Source organism: Sarcophilus harrisii, chromosome 3 (genome assembly GCF_902635505.1).
Source record: "Sarcophilus harrisii chromosome 3, mSarHar1.11, whole genome shotgun sequence".
In the NCBI taxonomy this organism is placed as follows: Eukaryota; Metazoa; Chordata; class Mammalia; order Dasyuromorphia; family Dasyuridae; genus Sarcophilus; species Sarcophilus harrisii.
The window spans coordinates 179284504-179296640 of NC_045428.1; the positions used below are offsets into that span (position 1 = coordinate 179284504).

The 12137-nt window shown below is 31.5% G+C and overlaps 1 protein-coding gene across 5 annotated transcripts in view; it reads right to left on the reverse strand.

Moving 5' to 3' along the window:
* ROBO1 (roundabout guidance receptor 1) overlaps window positions 1–12137 on the reverse strand; it is a 622307-nt gene that overhangs the window by 80932 nt on the left and 529238 nt on the right. For all 5 annotated transcript variants that reach the window (XM_031958836.1, XM_031958837.1, XM_031958839.1 and 2 more), the window contains one exon: window positions 10714–10885. In XM_031958836.1, coding sequence (XP_031814696.1) covers window positions 10714–10885 — 172 coding nt within the window. The remainder of the gene's footprint in view (window positions 1–10713; window positions 10886–12137) is intronic.

Below are 12137 nucleotides of genomic sequence, written 5' to 3' on the forward strand. Positions count from 1 at the left end.
TATTATGATTAAGTAAGTTTTAAGATTAAACATGCAACAAATGCAACAAAAATTATAAAATTCATGTTTTGATTAAGTTTCAAGACTAAACTTGCAATGAATGTGATGTAAAAATTATACAATGCATTGTGGTTCTAAGGGTTTTTTTTTAATTGTTTTATTCTATTCTAAAGCAGTGCTAGTTAATCTCTCTTTTATAATTTCCATTTACCTCCTAAGATCGTAGTATCTAGTGAAATAAAATGAATTTTAATTCAATTTAAGTAAAAAGAATTCTACTTATAACACTAGGATAATAGAAATAGAAAGTTTTAAAATGTTACCTATCAAGAGATTAAGTAATATCTCTAAGGGAGGAAAAAAAAAAGCTTCCAAAATACAACACAAAAATAAAAAAAATTAAAAAGCAAATATTCTCAAAATTACCATATAGTTAAATAATAGGTAGGGAATAGCTATAAAACATTACTTATTTTCTCAGACTTTTAAAATATTTCTTTACTATACAAAAACACATGAATAAAAATCATTGTGAAGCAACAATATCCTTCCTTCACAAGGCAGATGCTAAAATGATTTTTCTAAAAGAAAGTTTACAAAAGATTATAGCTTAAAATTTTTAATTCATAGTATAAGATTCTCTTTCTTAGCACTTTATCATTATTGTGTATTCAAAAGGACATTTCAAAATCAAGAATGGTAAAATATAATATAGAAAAGATGAACTAATAAAACCCATCAGATGTCTTACTTGGAAAATATATTTTAAAAGATAGGAAAGACTATGAGAAAGGGACAATGAAAATGAAAACAAATTATACTATATTTAAATATACACACACACACACACACACACACACACACACACACGTTTTCCCTTTAGTTATCCAGAAAACAAAATTAAGACATGTAAGGCTGTCAAATATCCTTATTTACATATAAATATTAAACTTACAAACATATCATATTCAGTCATCATCTATGGAATGTATGCTTCAACACCTCCTCCCATCTCAGTGTATACATAGTAAGTTTGCAAAGACCTCTTAGTGATACTATGACAGTTTCACTGTTCTACTAACCAACCAACACTCTATTTCGGCACTAACAGACTTTAATATTGATGTTCACTGGGCTGAGAATTTTCTTTTGAGTGCTGCTGCTTTACTGATTTTGACTTAGTCAAATAGCAGTTTTCCCCTGCAACATCTGGTGGAATGGAAAGCTGTGCTTTTGTCTATTTCTTTGAGCCTTGTATATTTAGACTGGCGGCAAGGTGTTAAATCAAGTGGCTTTAAAATTTTCTGTTAAAACAACTTAATTCACAAAGGAAAAATTTCTAAATTCCCGAAAACATTCTCAGAGATGTTGAAACTATTTACATATTAATAATTTTGTTGATAATATGACCATTTTAACATGTTTTCTCCCTAAACCACCCCACCATTACATGCAGTTATCACATTCTGACAAGTGAACTGTAAGGGTAAAGCATATGCCATGAATGCATTTATTTTAGGAAATAATAGCTTTTTGGATGTGAATTATTTTCCCATTTCCTATTAGTTTGCTCTCTTTTGTTGCTTGTTTTTATCCTTTAACAGAATTACAGATTTATTCCATGTTGGGTTCAAGGCTGAATTCATACACAATCATCTGGCTTCTATAGTTTGTTGACTGAAAGTTTCATTTGATGTTCTGTATCTTTAGTTTTATCTTATTTTATCCTAAGAATACTTCTTACTCTGAAAGTTCACGAAGCAGACCTGTTCTCTTTTTTCTTATACACCCTTTGTATCTGCTAGATTTATAAATTTCATGGCTATTTGTATAAGGTTAAGTTAGGTTGTTTCAGATTTTATGGAAACAGCCAAGTGTGGTTCCATACAAGTAGCCAGATGGCCTTAATAGTATAAAGTGCAGTGTGTCTAATGAATTAAAACTGCCACTCCAGATCTTATCCTTTGTCTCCCTACAGCTGAGGCTGTATTATGACAGAGAAAATCAGAATGCATTTATAATTTCAAAATAACCAAATATGACCCTTAAATTCCATGGATTAAAAATTGCCAATAAAATTTAAACAAGTTTACATAGATCTTCCCATGACACATACCGAAATTTACTGTTACACCTCCTATTAAAATTTGCCAACAACTTAGAATTAAGAACAACGTAAGATGGCTAATTTAAACTACTGACATTTTATAAAGGAGTACTCTATGCAAATCTTATATCAATACAAAATGTCCATTGTCAAAGAGTCCTTATGGGGAGATTCATGTATATAAACACATACATGCACCTATACAAACATACATATGCCCCTACTTAGACTGTTTTTTTTTTTTTGTTGTTGTTGTTTTCTTGTACTATACAGCATTTTAATACCTGCAACAGAAACTTTCTCTTTTGGTCAAAAGAAAAATACAAAATGTTCTTTGGTCTTTAAGAGGACCAAAATAACATTACTATGTTAGAATCAAATTAAATGTGCCCAACTGTGGCTGTTCTGCGTTAATTCAATTCTGCTTTGCTCACAGAGCACAGTACCTTTTCTGATGAGGGCACACTATGCTGAATAGTCTAGTGACAGTGTCTCTTATGTCATGCAATTAATTCTAAAATTCTTAATAGAAACACAGAGAATGTCCTTGTATTACTTTTTCTGACCATCTTTTGAGAGCTTGCCCTATGTGAGTTCTCCATAGGCAGGGCAGCATAATGATATCAAATTCTGCCTCAAATTAATTTTATATGTTTCACCAATATGAATTTTAAATATGATTGACTTGGTACACATGCAAAATACTTTTCGGCTATGCGATTCTAAAAAGTTCTTAAATCTCAGTTTTCCTTATCTATAAAATAAGGAGGTTGAATTTTCATGGCCTCTAAGGTCAACTAAATGAAATGATTACATATGGTTGAAAATTATGGAGTATGCTTTACCCTAGAAGAAAGATTCTAAAAGTAGTCTTATGAATGAAAGCTGCAATATGAAGCAGATGAAGAATTGTTCAGATTTGTTTTCTTTTTAAGTATAATCTAGTTTGATACTAAATAAGAAACTATTGATTAAACGCACATGATCACTCAAGAAAATTGGTTCTAATTTATTTGTTTTCTCAGTCTAGTTGCTTAAAGATTAGGAAGAATGCTAAAGTCTGGAGCTGAATAGACTGAGGAATTTGATAAACCTAATCTACTTGCCTATGTCACAAGCAACCAGTGGTAGGGTCTCAGAAAACTATCCTTTTTTCCCCTCTACTACATTTGCCTAATTGCTTAATAATTAGTTCTACACAAAATAATAAAACAAAGAATTCCTAAATTTAAAAGGGGGAATCATTAAATAATTCACATCAAATTTAAAGCTTAGCAATGGAAATTTCAGTTTTAAGAATTACTCTTTGAATTATAAATTTTTATTTAGATAAAGTTACTATACACATGAGCTATTCTGTTTTTTAAATAACTGAAGCTTATCTTTTTAAACATCAACAAAAAAATCTAACCTTTTTAATGTAGGGATAAAATTATGTTCTAAAATTTACTATACATTATCTTTTCTTTATATTCAAAATTCTTTATTTTTTTTTACAAGACTTGTGATGGTCTAGAGAATATTCAATGAAGAGAAAACTCATTTAGCAATCCATATCTACACTAGCTTTGTAAATTGTTCTTTTAGAGAACTGCCAGGGACATTAAGAGGATTAGGGTCTTGCCCAAGGTCATAATTGTAGTCAGTGTTTGTCAAAGAAAAAACTTAACACATGCTCCTTTCCTTGTTACCTTTAAGTTTGCTGCAATTATTTTAAATTTCATGTGTGCGCGAGTGCATGTATATCTGTATTTAACATATTGTTTCTTTCCACATAAAAGACTTAAATTCAAGGACTGTTTTAATTTTTTGTCTTTCTGTGTTCAATGCTTAACAATACCTAGTATTAATTGACTGACCACACAGCTGCTTTAGAAAAAGAATAAATGTGTCTTTGAACATTTAAATTATTTAAATGTGATTTAGATTTTTTTTTCCTTTAAAGATAGGATGTTAAGATCTATAAGTATTACTTAATTGTTCTCTGAATTCTAAGAATTGCTTTCATAGCCTTTCAGATATCCAAAGTGTTTTTAAGACATCAATGTCCACTGAAAAATAAAATATCTTTCAATAATTCAATTATATACATTTTAAATGCTACTGACTTGGTATACATTCAAAATCAGGGAAAGTAGTAAAAGGGGCCACTTAATATGATTTGCAGGCAATCTGGAGACCCAACTATTCAAAAATTATCTCCATGAGTAGCCTACAGTAATAACTGAAATGATGGGATACCCTTCATTATCATAAATTTCTTTGGGTAAAAGCACAGTAACTCTTCGAAATCCCTGTTAAAATGCAAATAAATTTGTAGCTAGTATAATGTGTAGAACTAGTAACATAATAGAAAAGCAGCTTATAAGAAAAGATGCTCCTAAAAAAAAAAAGAAGAGACAGAATATGTTATAAAGATGAATAGAGGGGAAGAGAAGGAATGATTCAAGAATTACCTTGAAATGAATAACTTTAATAAAAAATGCTGAGGATAATAGGGTAGAAAGAAGACTGGAAATAAGCCTTATAAGACAAGCCATTCTCCAATTGGTAAATGCTCAAAGGATATGAACAAACAATTTTTTGGATTAAGAAATTAAAACCATTTCTAGTCATATTTAAAAAAATCACTATTGATTAGAGAAATGACAATTAAGACAACTATGAGGTAACTTTACAAACCTTTTAGATTGGCTAAGATAAGAGGAAAAGGATAATGATGAATGTTGCAGGGGATGTGGAAAACACTGGGACATCAATTCATTACTGGTGTAGTTGTGAAAAGATCTAACAATTTTGGAGAGCAATTTGACATTCCCAAAAAGAGCATAAAAAACGGCAAAGGATTCACAGATTCAAAAGTGTTTTAGCAGCCCTTTCTGTAGTAGCAAAGAATAGGAAACTGAATGGATGCCTATCAGGTGGGGAATGGCAGAATAAGTTATGGTACATGAATGTTAGGGAATATTATTGTTTTGTAATTATCAGTAGAATGATTTCAGAAAAGCTTGGACAGACTTACATGAACTGATGTTAAGTGAAGTGAGTAGAACCAAGAGAACATTGTGCAGAGCAACAAGATTATGTGATAATCAACTATGATGGAAATGGCTCTTTTCAACGATGAGATGATTCAGGCCAATTCCAATATTCTTGTATTGGAAAAAGCCATCTGCATGTGGATCACAACATAGTATTTTCACCTTTTTTTACTATTGTTTGCTTATTTTTGTTTTCTTTCTAACTTTTTCCTTTTTGTTCTGATTTTTCTTATGTAGCATGATAAATGAGGAAATATGTATGGAAAAATTATACATGTTTAACTTCTATTATACATGTTTAACTCCCCTTCTATTAGGGGAGAGAGTAGAGGAAAGAGAGGGAGAAAATATGGAACACAAGGTTTTACAAAGATGAATGTTGAAAAACTATCTTTGCATGTATTTTGAAAATAAAAAGCAAGCATAAAATAAATAAATAAATAAATAAAAAGAAGCCTTATAAGTAAATAAAAAACATATTCCAGATGTGAGAAATCTTAATTGATAAAATAAGCTCAAGGGCCTAATGAATTACATTTTCCAAGAGTAGCTTCAGTTTTTAAAAAGGTTACAAACTCAAATATTTATAAAACATATTTTAGACATCTCATTACTATCTATATATTTTTGAGTTAAATTTAACTATTATAAAATATTCTTTAAACTAAATTATGACCTTAATGCACTTACTGAGGTGAAGCCAAGATGGCTAAATAAAGGCAAGAACTTGCCCAAACTCTCCTACAAACTGCTTCAAATTTCTTTAAATAATGACTCTAAACAAATATTAGAGCATCAGAATACCCCAAAAGATGGAGTACAACATTTTACAGGTGAGGGCAACTTAGAAGCTCAACAGAAAAGGTCTGTGACACCAGGATGGGAGTTCAGGATGCAGTCCTGGAGCAGGGTACAATAGCGCAGCCCCAAACCTAGCCGCGGCCGACCTCTGAATCAGCAGCAGTACTGATAGCTTCTAGACCTCGCAGCCCAGAGATACCAGCAGAAAAGACTTTAGAACTAGCATGGGAGCTCAGTGTGTAATCCCAATACAGCTTCAACTCCAGCCCCAGTGCAGACCCTGGCTTAGCACTGGCCCCCAGCATCAGCAAGATGGGACCTCTGAATCAGCGAGGCTTCTGGACCTCTCAGCCCTGGGACACCAGGAAAGACTTTAAAGATCAGCAGAAAGGGGCTGTGGTTATGAGGTGGGAGTCTGGTGTGCAGCCCCAAGCCTCAGCTCCAGTGGGGCAGAGACATATCTACCAGTTCTAGAGTAGAAAATCCTAGAAGGATCTCTGAAAATAGCTGCACAAAACCCTTGAATTTTTGGTCCGTGCACCCTCCAACCTGAGTAATAAGCTGAGAAAATGAGCAGACAACAAAAAAGTTTCTGATGATTGAAAGTTATTATGGTGACAAGGAAGCTCAAAACACTTAGAAGATGATAAATCCAAAGCTCCAATATCCAAAGCCTCCAAGTAAAATAAGAATTGGGCTAACGATGGAAGACGTCAAAGGGGACTTTGAAAATCAAGTAAGAGAGAAGGAGAAAAATTTAGGCAGAGCATTGAGAGAGATGCAAAAGGTAATATGAAAAGCAAATGAAAGAAGAACACCTTAAAATGTGAAATATCTCACTGGGCAAAGAACTGATTAGGAAATAGATCTACCGAGAGAAAATTTTAAAATTATTAGTCTACATGAAAGTAATAATTAGTAGAAAAGCCTGGGCATCATATTTCAAGAAATTATCAAGAAAAACTGTTCTGATATTCTAGAACAAGAGGGTAAAATAGAATTTTTTTAAAAATCCACTGATCATTCTTAAAGAGATCCCAAAACGAAAACTCTCAGGAATATTATAACCAACTTCTAGAACTCCTAGGTCAAGGAGAAAATATTCTAAGCATCCTAAAAGAAACAATTCAAGTGCAGTCACAGTCAGGATAATACAAGATTTAGCAACTTCTACATTAAAGGACTAGAGGACTTATGATATTCCAGAGAGCAATGGAGCTAGGACTGCAACCAAAACAGTATACAGCAAAACGGTATAATCCTCCAGAGGAAAAGGTGGAGATTCAATGAAACAGAGGATTTAAAATTCACTTACTGAAAACTCTTCACTGATTTCCTATTGCCCTTAACATGAATTCTAAACTTTCTCTAAAAATAGATATTATCTGGGTCTGAGGCTTAAAAAAGAAATGGGTTTGGAATCAGAAGGTCTAAGTTGGAATCCTAGCTCTGGCATGTATGAGGTGTTACAATGAGGGCAGGCCACATAATCTCTTTGAGGGTTAGATTTCTTATTTGTAAAAATGAAAGGAAAGGAATCAACAATCTCTAAGATCCCTTTGAACTCTAAATTTAGGATTCTATATAGTTATACTTTTTGGCTTGATTTCCCTCAATTACATACATGACCTATACTTCAATCAAATTGGAAAACTATTATCAAAGCATTCTTTGAAAACTAGAACTTTTGTGCTTTACTCATGATACTCTAATTACCTTTTTATCCACTTGAAAATGCTATCTTCAAAAACTAGTCTTTAAGGTCCAGCTCAAATACCACCTCATCAATGAAACTTTTTCTGATCACCCCATCTAAAAGTAATCTGAACTTCTTATTGTCCTTTTAACATTTTTAGGCTACATATGAACATAATTCCTAATATTATCAACTGAAAAAAAGTGCATTGATGGAGTCATTATACCTGAAAGAGCTTGTAATTTACAGTTGGACCGTTGATTTGTAGTGCTCAGGTTAAAGTAAGAAATTATGAGAAAACATGATATACATTTGAAAAAAAAAAACTAAATCATTGAACTATTTAAACATTTATATTTATCTTTATTGCGATTGAATTACCTCAGTCATATCTGACTCCTTGTGACCCTTTTTGGGAAACTCTTGGCAAAGCTAATGGAATGCTGACATTTCCTTCTCCAGATCATTTTACAAATGTGGAACTGGAGCAAACAGGGTTGAGTGACTTGCCCAGGGTCACATAGGTAGTAACTGTTTGAGGTCACATTTGAACTCAGGAAGATAAATCTTCCCAACTACAGGTCCCCCATATTTTTAACTTCTGTGCCACCTAGCGGTCTAATCTGATTTGCTTGAGAAAGACAATTAGCAAAGGCAATACTGGGTCAGAATTGAATTTAAACTAAACTAAAATGAATAATAAGTAGTATTGCTTCATAAAATAAGAAGAAACAAAAGAAAGTAAAAACTTGTTTAAAGAAAGTGTGGTTATATATGCAAAGGGCATTGTAAGTATATTATACAGAAGAAACATGGAAATGATGTGTACAAACTATTATAACAAATCTTTCTCAAACAATATAGTAGAATCATGAAATTTTCACTGTAACATTATAGTGCCATATGGTGATATGGAAATGGAACAAAAAAAAAACTAAGATGAAGAAAATTAGAGTAGATCAAGACCATGCTGGATGCAACACAATTATAAGAGAGTAGAAAGACTGATGTACAATATATCTGAAAGATGGAAAGATCTTAGAATTTAATAATACCAAAAAAAAGTAACTGATAGAACATTAATAACTATTCCATATGCCACATGTCATAAAATCTTTATTGTGCTTATTGTTTGTTTGGTATAGCCCTGGTGCTGTTTAGCATTGTTAATCAAATAATTTTTTAAAAAGACGTACATGGTATCCTCAACAAAATTTAAGATGACAAAAAGTTAGTAGTAATATATAACTCATTGGATGACAGAGTCAGATCGAAAAGAATCTTGACTGGCTAGAACACTTAGCTGAATCTAGTAAGATGAAATTCAATATGGAAAAATGTAAACTTTTGTACTTTGGTACAAAAAAATAAAACTGAAAAACTTGACAAGTACAAGATGAAGAAAGAATAGCTAGATAGCAATTCTTCTGAAAGCCATCTAGGCTTTTATATTATAATATTTCCTATTATAGAAATATGATGTAACAAGAAAAAATATTAATTCAATTTTAGGTTTTATCAAAAAGAGCATAGCTTCCGGAATAGAAAGGTGACTGTCCTACTCTACTCTGTCTTTATCAGGCATTATCTAGAGTAATGTGCTAACTTTTAGGAACTATGGTTTAAGAAGGATAAATTGAAAAGTGTCCAGAGGGCAAATAGGATAGTGAAGGGTATTAAGTCAATGTCACATTTCAACTGCTTAAAGAATCTGGACATCTTTAGCCTGGACAAAAGAAGACCCAGAAGACATGATAAGAGTTCTTCAAGTAAATGAAACAGGAACTGGACATTTTTAGTCCATTTAGCTACAAAGTTCAGAATAAGGAATGATAGAATGGACGCTATGAAGATAAAACTTCAAAAAAATTTAAGCTGTCAAAAAAGTGGAATATCCTGTTTTGTGATATAGATTCTTTTCCCTAGAGGCCTTCAAGCACAGGCTCATTCTATCACTTGTCAGGTTTCTTAGAGTAGGCAATCACTTTTTGTTTATAGGTCAGAATATGTGGTCAACAAAGATCCCTTCTAACGTTCAAACTATGGATGCAGTGACTGTTGGAAGTAACTCCAAAATTAAAATAGTTAGACATCTATCTTAGTATTTAAGAAAAAGATTAAACTTTTCAGAAATAGTAAATGCTTAGAATAGAGTGAGAGTTTTCTGATTACTTTGATAGACATTTATATGAATTATTTATAGGACCCCCTCTACGTATGCAGTCTCCCTAAATATCTGCTTTTATTAGTACTGGAATATGCTATACATTAAAGGAAGAATGAAAGAAAATCTAATTCTGTCTCTACATTAAGCTCCCTTAATCTGAAATGGAATTGATTATTATCTATTCAGGAAAGAGAATCACAAAAACTGGAAGCCTTTGTTAATTCTTACTGGAGTTCCAGGTTAATGTTTAAAGGGATCAAAAAACCCTTAACTTGTTCCATGACACAAAAAGGAAAGCCAAGAACAATTCCACTCAATGACATTTTCTGATTCAAAAATGTATGCTAAAATCTTTAAAGGAAGCCTTGTTCAATTTACTTTACAAAAATTTAACTTTACTTTAGAAATTTACAATTTTACTTTACTTTAGGGGGGGAAAAAGCACCATCCTTAAGTAAATTTAAATATACTTGATAAAGCAAAACACTACTGCACTATACTGATATGGTAAGGAATCTCTGATTCTTAAAACATTTTATTAGTCATATAATTCTATGAGATTTTGAAATTTGTCTAAACTAGACTCATCTAATGAGTATTATTGTAAATAGAATATCATACCGATAATGTATACAGTACTAGTTATGAAGGATAATGATCTTATAAAAAAATGATTGGACTGAATATGCAGAAAAAGAAACATTTTTGGACACTGCCAATGTGGGAATTTGTTTTGCTCAACTCTTTGCTTCATTAAATAAAAAAAAAAAATAAGATTTAATTTAAAAATAAATATCAGATCCTTTGTTTTACTCTAAAATGTATGTGGTTTCATAAAACTAAAAACAGGGCAAGAGATATAAAAACAAATTTTCAATTATTTTTAACAACTGAGGCTTACCTAACTGGATAAATTGTGGCTCACTTTTCACACCAGATCCTGCTCCTGTACTGGCTGCTACTTCCACACTATATCGAATACCAGGAATTAGACTTGGAATAATTACAGAGAAGGTAGAACCATCCACCGTCTTGTTTATGTGGTATCGACTTTCATTACCCAGGCACCAAACCTGTAGGAATATAATAAGTGTGAAATAAGCAAAATTTTTCAATCTCTGCAGCTATCAGTAAAGTAAAGGATTCTCTAACGGAGATGGTCCAAGTCTTCCAACCATTAATCTAACACAGGACATATCTAAAGCATGATTTTTGTGACTCCCTCATTACAAAGAAAGCCATCCCAAACAAAATAAATTTTAATAGCTCTAAATTCTTATTTTCTCCTAGACTTAAAAAAAAAAAAAAACAGGTGACAACAGTTTTAAAGTTTAAAAATTTAAATTTAAAAAGATTTAAAAATGTAAAAGATTCATAATAAGTCAACATAATTTATTAAGTATTTATTATATATCAGACATTAGTACTAAACATTTCTAAGCACAAAGGATCAGAAAGGATTTTATCTTAAAGAAAGCAGCTTCCTGATAAGTAAGTGACTAAAATTCAAGCACTTTTTGCTAAAATTTCTTCAGACACATAGATGAGAGATGAAAGTAATCCAATTTACTTTTTTAAAGTAATAGATGCCTATTCTATGAAAGGCAATAACCTCTTGAAAATTATTTAGTAGCTTATCATTTTTTTTCATTTTAGAACCAAAGATTAATATTGAGGTGAGGGGTAATTTATCATTGATTGCTTTAAGGTAGTTATGGACTGAATGAGCATCGTGTATTATAGCTTCCTACTTCACATGGCAATATAGCACTTACCATCTCCATAACCACAGCGAAGTCATTTTTCCTGTCCTTGGGTATAAATTTCTCAAATGTAAAAGAGGTAAGGTAGAATAGAAAACCTCTAAGATTATGTTCCATCTCAAAATACCACATAATATATGAATTTCAGAAAATTACTGAAATTTGAATTACAATAATTAAATTCATGGTTAGTTCTTGGTTTTTAAAGAATGCATAAGAATGTTAACAGGTTTTTTAATGATTATTATAATATGATTCCAGGGAAGAAAGCGATAGAAAATTATCATCTGAAGAGCTTTGTATTATAGCACGACAGAATTTGAAGTGATAAAACAAATTATGTGTTTTCTGTCACATATTTATACATGGCTTAATGCATGCTACTATCTGAACTAAGTGAATGAAGTGGAATCCACCATTACCTGTATAATTTCTCTTTAAAAAAAAAGATGAAAATTAATATTTTCATAATATACTTTAATTGCATAAACCTAACTCTTTATTTCAAGTTATGACTGACATGAAAAAGATGTCTGTGAATAATTTTTCCACTGTTACACAG